Here is a 23,241-nt window from a genome sequence, read left to right as displayed (position 1 = left end):
TCCATGTTGACACAAGTGCATTGTATCCTGAAGGGTCAACTGTAGCTTGCTTTTTTTTTTTTTTGGTTACTTTTTCTTTACCAGCTGTGTAGAATTAACCTTCCACTTTACACAGATGCCATTGGTCCAAAATTTATGAGCTCATCTAATTGTCATCTCCTATCATTGTACTATCCTGCCGGTTTACGAGTATTATTATTTTCCCATTAATACAATTAGAAACCCTTCCCTTCCTTAACATTTAATAAAAGTTACACCTAGAAGGTGCACGTAGGACTGGTTATACAACCAAGACTCCCTTCTCCCATCTTGGGCTTTTCTGAGTAAGGATTATCTCAGCTAAAGGTCAAACACAAAACCACAGGAAAGCAGCCCACACTCCAAATGCTGGCCAGCTCTGTACCTCAGTATCTACCCCCTTGTGCAGCAGAGAGCTGTCCAAAGGCTTGGTACACTGCGCATAACCCCTCTCCGCAGCACGCCTATGCTACTCCATCCTGTGGTCCTTAGGAATGGTAACTTTACAAGGGAGGGCCTACGGTGTACAGCCTCTTTGAGAAGTACCCCGGTAAATGCACCATCCTACAGCGCTGAAGGGGCAAACCAGCTTCAGTCACCTAGAGGTAACAGCCCTGCCAAAACACTCTGTTTGGCTGCTGTTTCTGGGAAGCAGAAACGTTCCTCACCTTTTCGGAAAACGTCCCACTCCACGAAATACGCTTAAGGTGGAGTTTAGCTCGTGGAATTGGATGCAGAGAGGTGTATCAGACACAAATCCACCTATCACACAAGGACATAGCATTACTAGTAGAGTTCCTCCCAAACTTGAGACTGACATTCTCAGGACAAGAGTCCTGTGGTTCTTCTAGCTATTCTAGGCACATTTTCTCCATGCTGTAAGTTTTATTCCGGTGGCAACATACTCCACAGTCTATTAAAAATGGACTATCTGATGGTGCTTGAATTTTCCTTCTCTAATGAGATCTCTACTAAAATCAGTATAAGGAACTGCAGAAACACACCCCCACCCACCCCACTTCTACATATTGACTGCACGTCAATAGTTCAGTGTCCAGGCATTTCAGATACAAAACAATCAAACAAACTAAAGGAAAGATTACTATTTTTTCAAGAAACTTCTACCATTCGTCCTTCCAGTCAAAGTCTTTGTGTGTTCTCTCTTCCAAAACACAATGCTGTGGTATCTCAGAGTTTCTGAAGTGGCAGTGTAGGCACTGTACTCTTATGTTTCATTGAGTGCTCGTTCAAAACAGCTGTATGTTCTATATAAAACATGTTTACATAGTAAATGTACTTCCTGTAGACACAAAGAAATGTTAATGAATAACCATTCCTGCATTTCGAATTTTGCAGGGCTGTGGGAAGGATCAGTGCATGACAAAATAGTTAATGTTCACCCACTTTCTGGCACATGAAATCTGTTACTGCAACTACAGAGAAAAGAAAACATGGAAAACAAACTGGCGCTGGCTGGTTCTACTACGCTTTCTTTTTTTTTTTTTTTTTTTAAGAAAAACTGTGAGATGCATATACATGGGAGAGGAACAGAGGAGGTATTCAGTGGAGAATGCCAGAAGGCATGGACTCCTTTTGGTAGGAAAGGCTGTTGGCTTTAATTGTATACATTGTCTTGGATTCGCACCTTCAGAAAAAACGCCAGTTTGATCTCACACAGTATTCACTGCCCATATTTACATCCTATTGCCTGGGGCCCAGCGAAGGCAAACAACTGGCATTTTCCCTTCAGTCAATTTCTATCTGAAAATCTATAGGGCTTAAAAGACTTCTTAAATAACAGATCTGCATTTATCCTTGAAAATTTTTAAAAAGCAAAAATCAGGTGATCTAACCTACAGCATCGCCCCTGAAAAAGCCTCAAAAAGAAAATGGGTTTCTACTTTAGATGAAATTCTTTCTGATTCACAAAAATATTAAAGAATTAAAAATTTGGTATATAGCTGTGAAATCCCACACATGATGCCCACTTCCCTGTGAAGTAAGCCACTAAATTAATTAGGCTTTGTTATACAGCAATTTTATCTCCAATACATAGCTCTTTCTTCCAGTCCTCTGAAAATACGCAAGCTTGAAAAAGAAGCACAGATAGGAACCAATCCACTTTGAGGGAAACCCAAACAGCACGGGGCAGATCCTTAGTGGAATGAAGGATCTGCACTGAAGTAGATGGGACAGGAATTGTTTATGCCAGCCAGGAATCTGCTCTGCATCTGCAGACCAATTTATGAAAAAGAGGTGACACACCATACATGGACCAGATGCACTAATGTCATATAAGGCAAAAACAAGCTCTGCTGGGGATGTTCCAACATTTCTACACAAGATCTCACAGCGTACAAAATTTACTTCATGTGAATGAAAATCTTTTTTAACTGCAACCTCTCTGCATGGTTTGAATGTGCTACTGTGGACAAGGGTTTCAAAGGCCACCCAACAAGCAATGCTCAACTATATCTTCTTCACAGGGTGGCATATGAATAGCACATTTCAGTTTTAACAGACTGAAAAATCATTACCACAGCAATAAGGCTGACACAGAGCAATTTTCTCAATAAACACATTCTTTGACAATTCGTATTTTTGTTCAAAAAATATATTTAGTTTTTGAGATAAGATTTTTCATGATATCACAGCAATTAACAAAGGAAGATCTGGAATTTTTTCTTTTAGGAATGTCAGTACCGTGTTATGCTTTGTAATAATTTGTTAAAATAAACTATTTATTAAACTCAAAGAACTTATTCTCTTAAACTACCTGAGGTAAGGGGGAGTTGATGAACTTCTGGCAAATTGGAAAAGTCCTCAGCGAGTAATGTGGTAAATGTGATGAACCTCTATCTAATTATTAAAACGCTGTTTGCAAAACATTTTTTAAGAGGTGTTCAATTTCTCCAAAAGCGATCTGAAACAAACGAGAAGAGAAAAAAGTTTCACTAGAAGGAACGGCCAACAAAGCTGATGAAATCAGAAGAAAACTTGATTTCTTTATACACATTCTAAGAAAAGAGGTAAGAAAGTAAATGTCAGGGTGCAATGCTATTTTGAATTACCAAACACTGCCACCCTGTGTTCCCTTCAAAGACTATCAGGCTGCTTGAAAACACCTAGAGAATAAATATTAAAAGAGATTCAAAGTTGTTGCTCTGTCTCTTAGGTAACGTGTTTCTGTAAAATGCAATAGTGATGAAAACCCCAAAAGAGTTTTCAGTATTTTTAGCCACTTGTGTTACATCTGTATAAGAACACATGGTTCTGTTTCTATCCCCTCCTATCATCATTGTGGAGAGGACTAACTAGAGAATGACAGAGAGAAAATAATGGACAAGCTTTGTTTCCACACAGAGATGCCTACCAAAATTGATGTCTCATTGTGCAGGGCCCACCTCAGTAAACCTCTACTTCATCTTAGTGGTCCCTAGAAGGAACCAAAACCCACAAATGTTCACACAATTACACCATACTTATTTCAGAGACTGCCTTTTCTTCCAATGTTAATGCACATGAACAAAAACATTCATATAATGATGGAGATAATGGTTTCAGAGGACTTCCTACAACATCAGTTCTCACTAGTTCTAATGTAAGCAGCAAAGGATCTCCACTCTCACTTGAAAACTATATCCATTCCAACTTGAATTAAGAGGATTCGATTTCTTCTTATTTAATACAACCTCTCACCTGAAAACTCCCCTTGAGGTAGAAGGCGAGCAGAGGAACTGCATCTCCTTACTGAAAAGCTAAAATGATTAGAGATGCTCCTCTTTTCATTTAGATGAGACATTCAAGAAGATGCAAAGGAATTCCAATGACTTAGCCAAAAAGATGGATACCTGATTTTCATCCATGTTTTCAGAACTTCTGTCATAAATTCTTTTGAGTTGGGATGCCTAACATTAGCCTGAAGATCAGGAAGTATTAGGAACAAATTCTCAGCTATTTTTAATTAGTATACACACACACACACACACACACACACACACAAACTGATTAACTGAAGTTGGAAGAACTGACTGAAGAGTCATCACTCCCTCGTCAGCATTATCCAGATAAAATATTTCAACCACTTTCCTCAGAGGATGTTGCAGATTCCATATCTATGTCCACACAGATTCACTGAGTGAATTCTAGCTCCAGGAAAATGCAGACCTCAGGGAGCAAGGCCACCAATTAAAACAGATGCAAGTAATACTTGGATGAAATACCACACTTGCAAGAAAACATTCTTTGGTACAACTGTAGATATTAGAAATTTCAATAATAAAAGAATTCTGAAAAAAGACTGAACAACAATTTGAATACCTAATGGATGACTATGAAGTTCTGGGCAGCTCAGCTGCAGAATTAGTTCCCTTTAGGCCAACAAAAATTAGAACACTTGCATTTAAACATGATGTGTTTTGTCAGCATGACTCATGCGGGTACGCACTGAATGTCTTTGGTTATTCAAGCTGCTTTTGCTCTCAGGAATACTGAGTGTTCAGAGTCATGATTCTTTCTAGTATCTTAAAACTCAAAGTGACTCCAAACAGACAGCAAAGATGAATTACTGAAGTGGAGAAGTCATTTCAAGTAACTGATAAAGGACAAACCCCATGATCTTTACCATGTCTCTTGCCATTTGTTCTTCAATGCACATTGCAGAATATACACTTAGTCCGCAGCACTATTCTGCAAGTCTTTTAACCGCAGGAAGAAATCAAAAGCCCCACATGCAGCTCTACTGGCAAATGACAGCATTAAGTCAGAATAAATTGGATTGTCCCAGTCTGTTCCAGATTTGTTTAACAAAAGATGGTAGCAGCATTCCCATCAGAGCGCTTCAGAAGTAGGAAAACAAACTGGAAAGCATCTTTGACAAAATTGCCAGAAGTCCATCATGTTTCTTACTGCAGACTTAAAGCAGCAAATCACATCTACAGCACTAATTAGTAAAGGAAAAACTGTTAATGTGCTCCATCTTAGGTAAAAGCATATGAAGAGAATAGAAAGCAAGATCATTTTGGCAAAGTTTAAATATAGGAACAAAAGGAGAACTTACGTTGCTGAAAATACACATTTATGGTCTATAAGGTACTTTCCAGTCCATGAACACACTTTCAGAAGGAGAAAGCGTCAGCCATTTACATACTTTAAACCATTACTCTGCGTTTTAATTTCTTGATCTCTTTCCTACAATAAATATGTAAAGCTTAAATATTTTTTTTGCCTTACAATACTTACCACTATCAAAGTAAGTGTCATCATAAATGCCACTACCAAGCTACACTTTGCAGAAGTTAACATGTCTGAGCAAAGTCAATGGGTATAAAATAAACTTTCAAAAATATAATTAGGATTTGTCAACCTGGGTGTTAAAAAAAGCTGAAATTTCAGGCTGGCTTATACACTACACTTGATTCATTTTTCTGTACTCCAAAGTTCTAATTTGTTTTGTCTAGTTCACAATTCTTCACATCATTTAGTTCCGTAGTAACAAAAAAACCTTGGAAAGTGACATAGTTAAATTTCCAACACACACAATGTATTGCAAGAGTAGCATAAAGGAAGCAATATGATCTTAGTTTATATCCATCTCCCACACCAAATAAACTGAACCAGTAATGCTCTCACTGTGATTTCCAGTCAAGAAACATTGCAAAGAATCTTATTAAAATGTAACTTTAATCTCTAATTCTTTGTGGAGCTAAACATTCTCCAGACATTACCCTCTGGTTTTAGTTTCCATAGGAGAAAGCAAATGGATAGAGATTGGTGGTCTTCTGTGAATCTGTTCTTCAACTGATGCATCCCTTTGAAATTCTACCCTTTGGGGATGAGAAAGGGGGAGAATTTATTTTGAAGCAATAGATTATTCAAATGAATGTTGTGTGCAACAAGAGGATAACTTTTTGAACCACAATATGTGTCTGTGAGCGTGTGCATGTGTATGTTCATATTTAATCTGAATGAAATTAACTCACTAGCTAACTAGATATGTAATGGGAATGAGCAGATGAAATTAAACAGAAGAAACACATATTGTGCAAAAGTTATTCCACCTTGCCTCCTTTAAATCCTGGTATATAAACAACTGATTACTGTGTTACCAGCTCTACCTCAGTGCAAGATCTGACTCCTTTTTGAACTAGTAACAACAAGAGCTGCCAACAAGCACTGCTTTATGCTAAATATTCATCATTTCTTAACCTGCTGATCACAGCGTCTGGCATTATTTCCAGTATATTTCAAAGTAAAAAATGACTTTCTGGATTTAAAATTTTCCAGAGCTTTTATTCATACTCTTTTCTTAGATATTTTCAGTATAATAGAAAACTATTTAAAAAAAAAAAAATCAAGCTACAAAACACATAATATACTTCAACTAGAATGTGCATCATCCTGATGTAGGTCACGGTAAATCTTTTCACTGGATTTGGCAAACAGTCCATTCTTCGGAAGCTTGATCGTTCAACTCCAGTCTCAATTGCCACCTTCTAATAAAAAGACTAAATTTTGCATCCAAGATTTGACAATGAGTGATGAAGTTTGTCTTCGATTTAGACTTGTCAAATTTGAGGACTCCAGAACTCTTAAGATATAACAATGTCCAAATAACCTTACACCCATTTAATTTATGTAGCTAGCTGCATTAACATTAGCTTTCTGTCACTGATTTTCCTTATTTTTATTAAAGCCTTGTTTGTAAGCTCCATGGTTTCATCCCACTTGTTTTTCTCGGGGCTTGTGTATGTCACCAAGTTCTCAGTATACTGCAGGACCGACTTCATAAACCTAAGAGAAATAAAACCAAAAAAGAAAAACTCATTAAAATGATGTAAAAAGAAAAAAAGAAAAAAATCTCAATGCCTAATTTAAAGCTGCTAATGTCTCCAAATTTCCAAATCTCCCTCAGGATGATCAATACATTAAGGTTTCTTCTACTTCTGGAAGAGAACCACTCCCTCATTTTCACACTAAGAAACGATGATTTTCAGAACTGCAATTAAACACTGCCATAGAAAGCATCCAGTGATAAAACGTGTGATAGACTTTTCCCCAAATGGCCTCCTTTCCTTTCTCAGTCAAATGTTTCACGATGTCTATGATATTCAACCAGCTGTTAATTGACACAGGAGTAAAATTACCAACATATTAAATACAGCTTTTATATATTAATATTTTTTGAATGCGTCATCGTTCCCTATCTATACTAAGGAAAAGTCTAATAAAAATTAAAAATGTGAATACTGGGACCATATATTTTCAACTAAGTTATTTTAGCTCTTGAGTGAACATTGTCCGAGATATAACGATGACTATAATGACAGAGAGAAGGATGACAATGTACCAGAAGTCCTGCTGTTCCTTTTTATTTTTTTCTCTACAAGATTTACATTACAGATCAAAAAGGAATATGTACAACTTGCTATTTTCATGAAGTAAATGTTACATACTCACTTCAGATACTGTTGATAATCAAAAGGATTCTTCTTACAAACCAAATGAACGTTGACTAGTTCCAGGGTAATCAACACTAAGATGAGCCGCAACACTGGAGACAAAAATTTAATGCTAGAAATAAGCAAAAATATTTTAAAATAAAGAAATTAAAACCAAATTAAATAGAAATCATTAATATAAAAAATTCTTCAGACTTCTGTATCCATCCTAAATAGCTGGATATTGCATAGTGGAGGGTGAAGGTAGGTGGAAAAAAAGACTATGAAATGTCCTTCAGCAAAGAGTAGAGCAAATATCAGAACTATAAATGAAGACTATAAATTATGAAACCTCAAAAAGAGGAAAAAAAAGAGAAACACATATAGTTAAGATTCCAAAGGAAACCTCACCAACACTCATTACTCCAGAGATAATAAAGTAGACTTCAACTGAATTGCAAAAACATATCGTCCGTTGTCAGTTTAAGCTATGTTTCTTAACTAATATGGTTAAAATTTTTAGGAACGTAATCTGGTCAAGAATACAATATTCACAGTTTTCCCAGTTTCTAAAGTAGATTCATAAATCCCTGGAAAACACTTCTGAATAGGAACAAAACTAATGGAATATTAAACACTCTCTCTTCCAGTTATAAAGATGCTGACCCAGGTATAATGATAAAAAAACGCAGAACTAAAGTAGCTAGAGTCTTGAAACCAGTTTAACCTATTGCATTCAGATAAAGCTTGAATGGCATTTATATGCTTAAATAGGAAAAGCCAGAAACTAAAACATACAGTCTAACATTTAAATGATACTTTTATTTGAAAGCTTATAATTTACAGCGAATTAATCTAGCAATGCTAAAAATAGCCATTAAATTATTCTCCAATTTGAGATTTTCCTGTCATTTCAATATCACTATGTAACAGAAATCTGGGTTGACACTTAACTGTGAAATGGTTAATAAGAACGCATGAACACTGTTGACTTTAAACTTCTAAGACACACCACCGAAAGCTAGCAACAGCAGCATGCAGCCACTCTTCTCATAAACCTAATCACAAAGTAAAGAAAAACCATCAGCCAACCTGTTCAACATTCGTAGATAGTTATGCCTCTGGCGAGAACGTAGAGTCTTGTTCATCCACTGTTTGTATCTCAACGCAGTGCTGGCAATAACTTGTTCAGACACTCGATGGCACTGTGTGCTTATTTTACGGAGTACCACCAATATTTCCAGAACAGGTCTCGGAGAATAAAGTGTGCAAATGTGTGTATCACAAAGTTCAATCAAGAGCCTCCAAAACAGGAAGGAATTGTTAATTTCAAGCTTTTGTTAGCTGGATTTAACGTGAGATACACTTCATATTTGGTGTGGTTTGATTTATAATGTTTTAACTCAGAAAACCTGGAAACAGATTACTCTTACCCCAAGACTGAAAGAAAAGCAAGGGTCTATGTAGTAGGGGTAGCGATTGTGTTCTCTATCACTTTACTGAATATAAACGCAAAACTGCTGGTGATGAATATGTTTCCCATTTCAGATCAAAGAAATACAACCACAATAAACAAAACTGCCTGGCTGAAATGATACACTAAACACATCAAATCACAGCAGGGTTGTGGTTGAAACCTTCCACCGTAGTTCAATTCACAATGAAGTAACATCCACTGTAATAAAACTCGCTCAAACAAATGGTATTAATTAGTACTGCCATTAGTGTGTGGTCTTTCTTCTGAGCAGAACAAGAAGCAGACTTAACATTTTGTAAAATGCAGGTGACGAGGCCATTGTTTTAATCAACATCACAACAGATTATGCTTTGTTAAAGTATCCAAATATCTTTCTGCTGTCATATTCTAATTTGCTAAGCTAAGGTGTCACTTTAAACACTCTGTTGTTATAGAAATGTTCCTTAATCTCCCTCATGCTCAAATTATCTCTGAGACAGCAAAACATTAATGGCTAAAAGCAATAAAGGCAGAAAACTCTAAAAATGGTTTAATACACTAGTAATTAGGCTTCTGTTTCATAAACAAGAAAAGTGCAGATTGGTGGGTAGGAAACAGAAGGCATGCATGCTACGTAAGTAAAGCAACAGGTAAAATCCTTTTTGCACTATCCTGCCCATGCCTAAGGTGTTTGATTAGGAGAGTTTTGTTCCAACGTATTCAGTCAGTCATGGGACTCTTAAGACTGCTGTAAGGGTGTCAATTAAAAATCAAATTGTTTTGATCATTATTCCAAGTCAGATATAATTGGAACTAACATACTTCCAAGTCTGACAACAAGTATAACAAGATATTTCCTATTCTGGAATGTCGATACTAAACCATGTAAGAATAGAATTATGCAGCTGCATATTACTATTTTAAATGCCACGCACAGTTGTGACACCAAGCACATTAAAATGAATTTCTGATGCAGTTTTAGCATACAAAACAGATTAAACCCGAACTTAATCTAGTTAGCATGTAAATATTTAAAACATTTTGCTTCCCCAGACTGGAAGGAAAATGTTGGTTTTTTCATGCTAATTTCCAAGTAAAATCTCTACTGTAATAATGTCCCAAATTGACAATGTCTCATCTTCATTTTGAAGATGACGTTCATCTGCATTCTTAAGATTTTTAGATTAAATCAGCAGCAACATCAGAAAAGTGCATGCAACATTTCAAGCGTCGTTCTAAAAACAGGGAAATTAGTAACTGAGGTTTGAGAGTTCTTATGTTGGGCTGCATGTAGAAGCTCACAGAGGGAACCAGGAGGACATCAAACTCACCTCTCTGTTAGGACACTATTGATTGGATCATCTGAAGTGCAGCAATTCTGGGGCATATATTGCTGCAACTGAGATAAAATTTCAGATATCATCAAAATTAAAGTACTAGCTTCAGCATTTCCTTCCAGCCTTGAAAACAAATGAAAAAAATAAGATTTGAGATGATAAAACTGTGCAGTACTTATCAAGATGCAGATTTTTTTGATAGCAGTGTATTCAATGTTCACTATTATGTTTCTTTTCCCTCTACCTTATAGGCATGATTTTCTTTCTCCAACTAAATCCAAGCTTTTCTCAGTCTCAGCAGTCTTCTGAACCTCTGTTAATCCTCTATTAATTCATCCAGATCCTGCAGCATATTGAATATGTGCTCGATGCATTGAATTTTCACCTCTCAGCTCTAAACAAGTACAATTTCCTCATATTATTAACAACTTCCTCCTTTTCAAATAACAACAGAATGTTACATTCTTTTTCTCAGTAATATCTCATGTACAGTCTTCCACTGATTTGGTTACCAAGCCCTTTTCAGAATAAGCAATTATTTTCTGTTTTACATCTGGTGAGCCATCTTTTCTCTCTTTTTTTTTTTTTTTTTAAATAATGGACTTGAGCTCTAGTTTAACTTCCTAATAGCCACTTCAGCATCTCTTCAGAAATAGAATATGGAGTCACTAACGTCTTTGTACGTTTCAGATGTCTTCTCATTCCCTTTGTTAGCACACTGTTTATAGTGTTTATAGTATCTGTACTGATGTGTATTGCACAGATTAAGCTAAGAAGAACAAAGAGGTCTTCTTACAAATTTTGGGAATTATCCTTTTTTAATAGCGTATACATACCCTTTAATCATTTGAACATGTTCCTCAGGCACTGTTGGCAATTCAAGCCATAAGTGAATGCTCTTCATACATTCCAGCACCTCAAAAATATATCATGAAAAATGTTATGTAAAGTGTAGCCTTTGACAGACAGCATAACGTATTTTACTTTTCTTAGTGGCTATTTCAGAAAAAGCTGCAACAGGTATTAAGTTACTTGTTCAGTAGTCATAACTGTGTCAGCCGACATCAATTGTTAAGGCTTATGTTAGGGCAAAAAGTCTTGATGTACACTTCATGCTAAAACATCATCCGAATAAACTAATTTACTCTTCTTTCTTCCTTTTTTTTTACATAAAAAATTAACTAACATGGCTTTTACAACATACAATTTGAATGCTGATGAAAATGAGAAGTACTAATTATGTCTACCACAGTCTCAAATCAATAGAGGAGTATGTTCAAGCAGTTCAACAATTCATAAACTGATCAGCAGAAAACTACCATGACACTTGAAAGCAGATTTTGCTACAATGACAGGATCTTAATCAGCTGACTTTCATACAATCAAACCCTTAGTGATAGCCTAATCCAAGACTCCTAAAGGTATGACCAGAGTGTTCCTGACATAAGAAAGCACAAGGAGATTAAGAAAACTACAGAACAGCAAACATTCAGGTATCTAGAATTCAGTGATTTAGAGCACAAACACAGCACCAATTGCATCAACAGGAGCATGCCTAATTACATCTCATTTTAGCAACTGTAAGTTCCTGTAAATTCAAAAAGATAAAACTAAAAAGCTCATTATAAATATGTAAGAATTTAACTTTTTAGGACAATCAAAGCATAAAGACAACACTTAGGCCAATTTTAAGGCGTCATAATTTTAAGAACCGAAATGCTTTCGCAGTTGGACATAGCTACCTGTTTCTTGAGTCGGGAAATTGGATGAAATCGAGAACGGTAGCAACTTGCACAGTTCATCAGTGTTTTTATGACCATGTGTTCCTGATTTAAAAAATCATAGACAATACACAACAGTTTCTTTAAACTCTCCTAATCATACGCAGACCTAGACTTACATTTATTTTTATGCAAGCGACCTATAGTTCTAAAGTCAACAAAGACTGAGGGCTGAAAGCAGTAATCAGCACAGTGAGTGTTTAAAGCTTAATTTCTTCGACACATTTTAACTATGAAACCTTACAGTAGCTGACAGAAAAGCAACCAAGTATTCTCTTAATGCAGCAGTATGCAATACATCTTGAGAAACTAAAGAGAGGTGCAACTAATAAATGGAAGATTTATCTCACAGGTTGCATTACCACAAATATTAACAGGAAATTGGGAGGAGCCAATATAATAATTACTAATGTTGAGAAACATGTATTGCTAGACAAAAAGTGTTCACAAATTCACAGTATAGAGTGTGGATACAAATCACACCTCCATTAGTGAGCCACCATTATTTATAGTGTCTCAGAGAAATAAAATCTCAAATTTACATTCCTCTGTGACTGAGCTACAGTTGTTCTACATACCTTTTGGATACTTCAGCAGATAAACAGGTTAGGTATCGATACAATTTGACAAATGAAATTAAGTGGAATCGCTATAATTTACGGATCAATCATGTGAATAAGGAGTGGTTAAGCACACAAATGAAGGTACAGTAAGAAACAGTAATCTTTCGGAAAACTTTCTGTACTTACTTCACTGCAAAAGTAGAAAAAACATACTTTCACAATTTATTACTTAGAGGAATACTTCATTTCCACAAAAAACTGCTGTGAAGAAAGATTCAGATTCAACATCCAAAACAACTGAAAAAATCTTCTGAGAACGTAATATTGATCCCTACCTTAAAAGCAAACATGTCCCCATCTGAGAATCTGCAGAGAAGAGTAATTGCGAATGCAACTATCTGATTAGCTACTTCTCTGGGAAATGCTTCTAAATTGATCTCTCCATGGCTTAAACGATCTCTTATACGTGGACCCTCCTGGTGGTTCAAGAAATCCCAAAGAAATTCCTGTGGAAACATACACCAAGTGTATAGAACTCTACTCACATATTCTCTATTCACAAATATATTCTATTCACATAGAACAGAACATATTGAGTGTATAGAATACCTCTGAAAGATAAGTATGTAATCATGTCTATAAGGAAAGGGGCATTTAGATGGTCAGAAAAAACAATGCAAACTATACTCACAGCAAAGAAAAAAAAAAAAAGGGCAACTCATCCATCTTGATAGCTTCCGATCAAATTCAAAACTAATACACATGTTATTTCATGGGAGGTAACAACAGATTTCCTTCAGCTTTGTGTCCCGAGTCCTCTACAGCCCTACTGCCTCTGGTAACAGAACAACAAACTCAGATCATCCCTACAGCCTCAAAAGGCCTCTAAATCCAACACATCTAGTTTTCATGTTCACTGTCTGTTTGGATGGCAAGATGCCCGATGTGCTCTGGTAGGTTTGCAGCTATGTTTTTGTGGTATCTGCCCAGGTAGTGTAAGGTGTGTCCCAGAAGCAATCAGAAATAAATTTTAATCTTCCCTGTATAAGGCATCAGTTTTTCTTTTGCTTCATTCAGCTGATCTTCAGAAGTCTAAAGACAAATATCTCTGAGACTTCTATATTTCAGAAAAAGAGATAGTCTTAGATCCTAACTGAATAGAGCTTGTCAGGTACTACTTCGTATCCTTCATAACGAAAAAGGGTAACAAACTTCTGGTTCTAAGCTGCTGGACATAAGCTATGTGAAATAAATTAATATTAGGCATGATCACAAATATATTACTAAATTTAAAAACACACAAAACAAAACAACAAGAAGAAAAAAAAAACAAAATCAAATGACAAAACTTTCAAAACACTTGCCATAGCAGGTTCCCCAAGAACTGCAGGAAGCTGGTTGACTTCTTCATTATCCAAACACTTTGCTAGCATCTATAAAAAAGTAATTTGAATAGAAACTTATTACTGAAAGCCAAACAATCAAAGAAAAAACACCAACTAAAGGAATTAGTTTCCCTAATTTTAAGCAATTACTCTCACCACTCAGGAATCAAGGTACCTAATTATTACTGACAGACAATTTGAGATAATTCAAGAGAGTTGTAAAATTCAGAATTCCTGCTTGCAATATTTATTTGCATTTATTTTGAATAACTGAATCTAGGAAAAATGACAGAATGTTTGTTTCTCTGAGATGAAGAATTTCAAGATGAAAACATTTAGAAGAAATTAAAGTCTGTTCATTAAAATTTCTATTAAGTATGATATTTTCTGGGAGATTCCAAATTTAAAATGTTTACTGTCCTTCATCTTCTATTCGGAAAAAATTTTGAAATACTGTCTTATCCAACACAAGAATGTGCTTTCTGGTCTGTAGTAATGGGAAACATGCATGTGGTTAAATTCTGACATTTATATACACTTAGAAAAAAAAAAGAACAAAAAACCACAAGTACCTCATCGAAAGTGGTGTAGAGAGCAGAAGGCTAGAATAAAAGACAATTAATATTATTTGATTTTCAAACAAAAACAATTAACTTGACAGGTATACCAAACTTGTATTTATTCAACTGCATGAGATACTAAAGATGCATGAATAGCAAAAAAAACCCACAAACCCAAAACGCTTACAAATGAAAAAAGGGACTTTTGGATTTTGTGCCAAGTTTTTAAAAATAAATATAACATGATCTACTTTCCACCCTAAACTACTGTTTCTGTACGCTAACCTACAAGTACTTTTTCAGGCCTCTTTCACTGGCAGACATCTTTACGAAAAAATAAGAGGCATTCATGAAACTCTACTGGAAATTTGTAAATAATGTTCCACAATTGACTGAAAAATTTTGGGGAAAATCTGTAAATGTTTAGACACTATGCTTCTAGAATAACTATTTTGCAAATATTGTTAGCACTAAATCATAATTGACTTTAGACAGAAATTTTACCTCAGCTGTTAGCAATCGATTTGGACAGTTATTAGTTGTAGTGAAGAGTAATCTAAATCCAACTTCCAGCTGAGGAAGTAAGAGAATCACACAGTCAGCATACCTGAAAAGATAACAGAGATACCCAAAGGGGTTTCCCCCCCTTATAAATATAATCCAAATGGAAATTAGAGCCATCACAGAGTTACACTCTCAGGCCAAACAATCCAGACCAAAATTCCTTCGTAATGCACTTTGTAAACAAACAGCAAATGACTACCTGTGCCCAACAGAAGCTGACCACAGAATTTAAATCAGCTCAGAGATGACAATAACTTACAAAAAGCTAGAGCACGAGAGAGGAAAACAAAACAATGTACTTTTTTTTTTAAACTCAAAATGTTAATAACTGAAGATTTGTTTCCACTTGCTTTGTAAAACTCTCCCTTTTGGCCACATCTGCAATAGTTCTTTTTAGGTTTCAAAATACAGTTTATAATCCTAGCTGGCACAAAATAAACTAGTAAGTCCACAAACTTTCTGAGACACCACCATAACACTGCATAACTAGGTGTTACTAAGCAACAGATTTAGCAAAAAGCTTTGGAATCTACAAATCCTGCTATCATTCTATAAATATCGATTATATTCTTTTTCTATTCTATTAAAACAAAAAAAACCACAAAAAAAAGGACTGTTACCTGCTTTGCTTGAAAGCTTTTAAAGCAGCCATCCAAAATGGTACCATTGTTTTTAATACAAAACTGGACAGTTTCACTAGCTCTTCAGCTATGGAAAGTGTTTCATGATCAAGATCTGCAAGTTAGCAAAACAACATTGATAAACTACACACAATCTACGGTTTACTAATTCATTCTTAATATTTCACTGAAAATATAAGATTATTTCAGCATTCGTAAAGGGAGACGTAAAAGTCATCCAATTTATTTTAACTATGCAAATACAATGGTAGTCATATTTAAGATCCGAAATTGAGTTTGTAAGATTGCATTTTTAGCGATAATATAAAATTACAGAGTAAAACCAGTTAAAAGTCGTGGCTGCTTTTTACTGAGACTACAAGACTACACAGCAACTGGACTCAGCTTCTGTTGAGTTGTTCTCCATTTCAAATACTTTTTTAAAGTATTTTAATTAATTATTAATATATAAATAATTCTAGTTCAGTAAGAATCAGTACAGTAGTATGAACATTTCAACATGAGCACATTGTTCCTACTTCATCAATTTTCTACGCTGACATTTAGCATAATAAATTAACACTTCATACTTCAATGGTGCCATATAATAAAACTTACAGTTATGAATTCACATTATGAATATCTTAGCCAAAAGAAAGCTTAAAATGGCAAGTGCAACTTGATTGCAGTAGGTGTTTTTTTGAAGCAAACCAACAGCTACAGGATTTATACTACATGATGATTGGAATGCTACCAGCTTGATTTGGTTCCCAAAAGCCCTGCCTCAGTTCTATAAACTGATGTTCCACTGGCAAATTGATTACGTAGCACAAACTGATCATGACCACCATTGACACCAAGATTCCCCATACGCTGTTGTTGCTTTAAAAATATTAGAAATAAAGAAAACAAGGTCTGTAGCCAGGGAGATGAGAAGATTTTATTCTGACACTTCAGGTCCTTCCCTGAGAAAATCATCAGTGTACTGAAGGTGTGTCACCATCCTTTACTCTGTCTCAACACTACCTTCCCTGTAAGAAGCAGAGCTCTCCTGCTGGGACCCCTGCAGCTGGAACCCACTGATTCTGGAAAGAATTAGATTTTGTAAAGGCAAACTAGATGACTGTTACACAAAATGAATTCTCATCATCAAAAAACTGGAACATACAGTTGACGTCTTTTAGAAGCAGTAATGTTATATGTTTCAATGTGTTACAACTATTTTACAATGCAGTATTTTTTGATTCGATACTCAGCGGAACTGTCTACCTACTAAAAAGTTGTCCTACAAGCATGATTGATTCATCTAATGACAGTGCATACAGGTATCTTAGCTGAAATTCAATCTTAGAACTGTGCAAAATGCATTATTTTCAACAGCACTTTTGGACAATGAAACAATAGTAAATATAGCATAATAAAAACTTGCTAATGGTTAAATACTTGCCTGGAAATACATTAAGCTCCTCTAAGCTAATGAAAATCACGTAAGGTCGATGTACTAAAACGCATTTAGTTTGCAGAAGATATGTCTGTAACAACTGACCCAATCCTGCAGTTAAAAAGAGCAGCATAGCACAATATCTAGGGAGAATACCATAATATATTAGAAAAGATTACACAACTAAATCTTTTGCAAAGAATCAACATTTGTGGATTGGGGACAAAGGGTTTTTTTGCTCTTTCGAAGAAGATCCAAAACCCATGCTCCTCATCCCTTTTGAGGAGGGGCACTTAATAATGAATTGCATTCACAAGCATGAAAAAACAATGTAGAATTAGGAAAAAAGCATCCCTGTATTCTACGATGACTGCTGTTGCTCCTCCTCCTATCCCATTTTTCTGCCTTTTATTCCTGACTACCCTGACAGACAAGGAACACAGTTTCAAAAAAGGACCTTAAGCTTTCTTGCTTTTCCTGCTTGTAAAAAAAACACTGGTCCTAAAACTGACCAGCTTTATAATGGCTGAAGTATGTGGAAATCGCTTTGCAAAAGAAGCAGCAGCAGCAGCAGGGGAAAACTGTTAGGACACTCCCAGAGGCCTTTGGACTTCCCCCCAACCCCCCCAATAAGAGCAGTAAGTTTTACTAATGGCTTTTCAGGCACTCTCAAGTCTGACTGGTAAGAAAACGAGATTCTTTTGGGTAACTTACTTTGCAGGAATTTCTTGTGGGGATGCAAACCCATGCCAGAAAACATTACGAAGATTCAGACCATATGGAGATCCAATGAACACCCTCAGTATATTCATCTAATTAACAAACACAGTGATTACTGCAAGAAGAAATCTATTATTTATTACCTTGTACCTTTCCCTGACAGAAAATTTCAGAAGTTATTGAGAAACTACAATGTCTACTGTCAAGATGACTGGCCACCATTTGTCACAGTAACAACAACCCATTATTTGCAACTCCCAGTATTCTCTGAAAGGAAATCTTTCATCTTACTTGTACATGCTATAGAATATAATAGGGGAAGAACAAAACTAGTTACTAGACATTTCAGACACTTATGACAGGCAAATGTGATCAAGTTTAGCTCTTACTTCTTGTAGTATAAATCCACCATAATTTAATACAAATTAACATAAAATATAGAATTTGTGTTTAAAGCTGTATTCCCAGATCACTATCAAACAGGGAAACTTTGTTTTTATTTTTTAACTATAAAAAATGAACTATTCCACATGCCACCACAATTCAAGAAATAATCCTCATAACACTACTACATGGGCTAGCAATACAAGCTTCTTCAGTTCACATACAGTATTTTGTCCTAACAAAGAATTTATGTTTGTAAAACTGTATGAGAAAGACCACCTACTCTGTTTACACAAAAGTGTAAATGTCATCAGAATTTCGTTGTTTTGGGGTTTTTTTGCACATGGGGATGAATAAATTAGCTTCCTCTATTTTGAAAAAATTCTAGTGTGGTATACATTTTAAAGCATCTTACTACAGTGGTGGTGAAGGGGAAGACAGCTTATCAGAAACAGCCAATGCAGGATGTGTATTTTCAAGTAGTGCAACTCAGAAAGAGGCAAACAACCCTGCAGCTTGCTCACCCCCTTGACAGATACATGAAATTTTACGTATGTAGGTTTTCCATGTAGAAAAGCAAAGAAGAACTTAGGAGTTTGCCTTTGAAAATATTTCCATTGACGATATTGACTATTTTTGTCATATATCCCCCAGACTGTAACACGTGTAAAATTAAAGTTTTTCCAATATATTACAGAATTTGCAAGCTCTTCTTCAGTGTAAGTAAAGGCTATGCTTGGAAACCTGCCATTTGGCAACAAGAAAACCAGCTCAGTATTTATTACTTATTTCAAAACTATGCACTTACTACAGCTTGTCCAAAGACAACTGCAAGCTGCTCAGAAGCAAGCAAGTCTCTTAGAAGGAAAGGGCAATCTTTACCAATCAGTAAATACACCTATTAAAAAAAGCAAAACAGATAACATAAGTAATTTAGTGTACTTCTTTGTATTTCAAACATACGACTATTTCACCCAGCAACCATTTTCATTGTTGTAAAAACACAAATCAAATAAACCCCACCAAATCCTGAAAAAGGCTTTAAGTTCCGTAATGAGTGGATATTCTACTTAACAGTCCCATAGTTAAGCTTTTCACAGTGTCTGTATACATACTGATCTTTTTTTCAAAAAAAAAAAAACAAAAAAGAAAAAAAGAAAAAGAAAAGTAAAGCACAACAAGTATGTGTAATTCAGGGAACAAACTCTACCCAGGGCACCATACTTCATTCTTACCCTACAAATCTATAGGGTCTGTCACTGTTAAAGGAAGGAGACTGGTTTGTCTTCTGATTCTGGCTGTTCCTTAAACTAGATTTTATTCTAGCTGGGCAATCTCAGCATTTCTAGTCTCAACTGCTATGAAGCCTTCCATTCTTTGTATTCTCCATGATGTTTTTCTCCAATCTGCTGCACGCTCCTGCCTCCCCTCACAGAAGTTACCACAACATCAGATCTTCTGTGGAAGGTATGCTGCTCCCTGTTTCAGTTAAATAAATCAGAGTAACAAAGACCTACTATATGTACACTGATTAAGCAAACTTTGCTCTTTTGTAATGAAACTGGTTACTAACAGCACTCACACAAGCAACTCTACCAGCACAGGTGAAGGAGCCTTGGAAGATATTTCCATCAGCATAACTGGATCCCGAAAAGAACATCTGTCCAACTCAAAATGCAGCCAGGCTATTAGTGTACTACTACAGTACAGGGGAATCTCGCTTTTTCCACACGCAATTAAATCGAAGAACTCATTCTCATCTTATAAAACCAAATCTGCAACAGACAACTCATGGTGGCACTTACATCACCCAAGGCTCGCTCCAAGCATGACGTTAGTTTCATTAAGCCAAGAGCAACTTCTGTAGTTTGTGTATATTGTAGAACATCAAATACATCAAGAAATAACTGTATGATGAGGGAGAGGAAGAATGTTATGTTAAATATTCAGAAGGAAAAATCAAATTGTCAAAAGCACAGAGAAACCTAAAAATTCCTATGCGATAGTCGCTATGCAAATGTAGAGGGAAAACCATGCGAAGGAGATAAAAACATAGATGCCTGGAAAGAAGCCGCCCTAGAGCACCTCTTGTATTTTTAGGTGCAATGTTTCTAGTGCCTTACATGTATAAAAAATATCAAGAGTTAACTTTAGAAAGTAAAACTTGATTTTAAGCCCAGACTATTAGAAAAACAAAATCCGACCATCTTATGTTAGAACAGGCCCAAAGCACCTCATGTTCTCTTTGTGAGAACTTATATAAAATCTAGTCACAAAGTCAGGAAAATTAGAAGCAAATACATATCAGAGAAGTGTAATTAGTTACAAATTCTAAGCATTTTGGTTCATTGATATCTCATGTGTGTTCTTACATTAACTTTCCACAAAGGATTCACGTGACAAAATGCAAATTGTCAACAGACATTTCCATACCTCTGCGCAGTTTGTCCAGCGGAACCATAACGCATACTGAATTACAAATTGCTCCTTGGTCAGAGATTTGAAGTGCAAATTAACGGATTCACATACAGGTCCTAATGATCGTATGCTTTTGATATAATCCACACTTTGATCTTAAATTGAAAAACAGAAAGTGGTTAGAGTACCAAACTTTCTGAAGGTTCAATATTTTAAAACTCACAAGCAGTAAAACCTGCTACAGCTTGTGTACATATTTAGCAGAGAATTTTATCCAGACTATTTCAGCACCACTAATACACTACAATTTACTGTCCGAAAGACCACACAGATAAGATCTAAAAATGTAAATGTGCAGTGTGAAACCAGAGATCGAGTACCTTCTCCAAATTAAAAAAAAAAAACCAAAAAAACCAAAACACCAACTTAATGCAAGAAAATATGGAAGAGGATTATTATGTTCTGGTTTTGTTGAAATGGGAAGAACCTACTAGAGTACATAAATTCCACATAATCAAGCTGGAAGCTAGTGCAGGCTCAGAGGGATCAGACAAGTTGCACCACTTATACCCTTTAAAGAACGCAGATGGATGTGGGACCTTACAGAGTGGCATCACTGCTCCTCTTTGGCAGAACACTTTTATAGGAAAATAAATTCTTCTCATTTACTGAAAGATATTGCTTGAGGCAGAAACACGTATCATTTTTACCATCTCTGGAAATTTATAACACAGCTTGCATGATTTAATTTGGCAAATTAAAACTCAGTAAGTTCATCAGGGCATAACTATTCTGTTTTGGTTAAAAAACAACTATAAACTGTTCTACGTACAGAAGGGAAACCAAACAGTACTTCTGTACAAGCTAAAGTTGGGGAATCAAAACAGAAGCAACAGCAGGAATTGGAATACTGATGGCCCCAGAGTGTTTTAAATTTACTGCAAAAGGGATATAAAGAACACAGAAGAAAGCAATTTTGAGCTAGGAGAGAAGAACTGAACCCCTTATGTACAGGCACTTGAAGTTTGGAACCAAGATGGATGAGGAAGCAAAGGAGCAGCTACTTATCTAGCACAGATTACATGAACCTTAGGAGCCAGCAATAACCAAATACCAAACGTGGATGAAAAAAAATGTAAAGCCTCTTGTAGATATGAACTGTACGTACTCGAATCTGCAGTAAAGCTAATCCTGTACTGTAATAAAATGTTATAACTAAGCTAGGATTGCTATGAACTGTACTGAGATTCTGCATCAGTCTTAAATGTATTGCTGCTACAGCAGGTAAACACCAACCTGATTCAAGGTAACACACATGCTCTGTAACAGCTTGCCAACATACTTCACCATTTTCAGATAAAATATTATTAATATCATAAGTGTCTTTCTTCTCAAATCCAAGTTTGCAAATTACGTAATGCACAGGTGGAGAAAGACAAGTAGTGACTGAGTCTGACAATGCCATCTAGAACACAAACAAAAAGAGTCCTTGCATTAAGAAACTACATGAGAACAAAAAAAATTATTATTAAAGCATACCCATAAGCACACATATACAGATAGCAATACAGCATCTGTAAACAAGCTGTTAAGGTTTGCAATACAACTTTCATCTATGCATATGATGAAATGACCTCTCTGACCTTGTGGAAAACTGAGGGGAAGAATTGCTCTATTTGCCTAATGCCGGGATGGTATATTTCTGAATGTTCACCTCTACTGAACTGATGCCAAGACAGACCGAAGCAAAAGATCCCAGTTTATGTAAAAGGGTTCTGTCTAATCACTGAGCTTGCAGGGAAAATGATGCTACTTCAGGTAAAACCAAGAGCTTCAGTCCTTATGACCAGCAAAATCATCAGGGGTGCAACAATGTGAATTCTGTATGAACTGGTAGCAATGGTAGAGCAATCTAAGCATAAATGTTATTTGCATATTAGTCTAAACAGAAAGATGGACTGAATCTGAAGCACACATTTAAATTAAAGAATTGGCAGACAGAACTGCTCATGCTACCAAGGAGGAAAATGCTTCTGATTTAGTAAAAAAAAAGTCACACTTCCTCATTAATCAAACAGAAAAGACAGACAAGAAATTGTTTGAAAATGAAGTATCACAACAAATACAAAGAGATTCCATTAACGTTAAATTAAAAACATTTTTTTTCCTCTTTAATTAGGTGGTGGAATTGACCCTCCCAGTACATCTTTTCTGAAATCCTGGCTTCAAGGAGAGACTACATGTTTAGATGGGTAACAGCACAGAGCGAGTATGACAGTTCGTATAAGGAACTGGTATTAGCTGCCAACAGGAGTATTCCATCGGCCAAAAAACATCTAAAAAGTTGATAAAACGTGTAATTCAGTCCTTCGCCTTATTTTGAGTCTCTCCCATGTTTCACTGTCAGAGACAGGAGACCAAAACTTTATTGTCTAAATCAGCCCGGACCAGGAGCGGGCAGCTGATTTTCCAGGGAGTACGTGAGCAGGGCCCGGGCCTCCAGCGGTGACAGGGCGGCAGAGGCAAGGCTGCCCCCGCCCCGCTGCCCTCCGGCC

General features: G+C 36.0%; 1 protein-coding gene across 1 annotated transcript; it reads right to left on the bottom strand.

Annotated features, from left to right (window-relative positions):
* Window positions 1–6,547: 6,547 nt before the first annotated feature.
* ERMARD (ER membrane-associated RNA degradation) lies at window positions 6,548–22,151 on the bottom strand. Its single transcript, XM_009702879.1, has 17 exons — window positions 21,983–22,151; window positions 20,702–20,841; window positions 20,074–20,175; window positions 19,077–19,166; window positions 17,879–17,976; window positions 17,171–17,307; window positions 15,724–15,838; window positions 15,044–15,146; window positions 14,552–14,581; window positions 13,959–14,027; window positions 12,930–13,100; window positions 11,993–12,076; window positions 11,087–11,166; window positions 10,245–10,373; window positions 8,550–8,759; window positions 7,477–7,590; window positions 6,548–6,810 (listed from the first exon to the last, which is right to left on the bottom strand). The coding sequence occupies exons 1-17, from the start codon at window positions 22,149–22,151 to the stop codon at window positions 6,651–6,653; spliced, it is 2,001 nt and encodes a 666-aa protein (XP_009701181.1). The 3' UTR covers window positions 6,548–6,650.
* Between the last annotated feature and the right edge of the window lie 1,090 nt (window positions 22,152–23,241).

This window comes from Cariama cristata, unplaced genomic scaffold (assembly GCF_000690535.1).
Source record: "Cariama cristata isolate BGI_N322 unplaced genomic scaffold, ASM69053v1 scaffold8466, whole genome shotgun sequence".
Classification (NCBI taxonomy): domain Eukaryota; kingdom Metazoa; phylum Chordata; class Aves; order Cariamiformes; family Cariamidae; genus Cariama; species Cariama cristata.
This window is presented reverse-complemented; position numbering and strand designations above follow the sequence as displayed.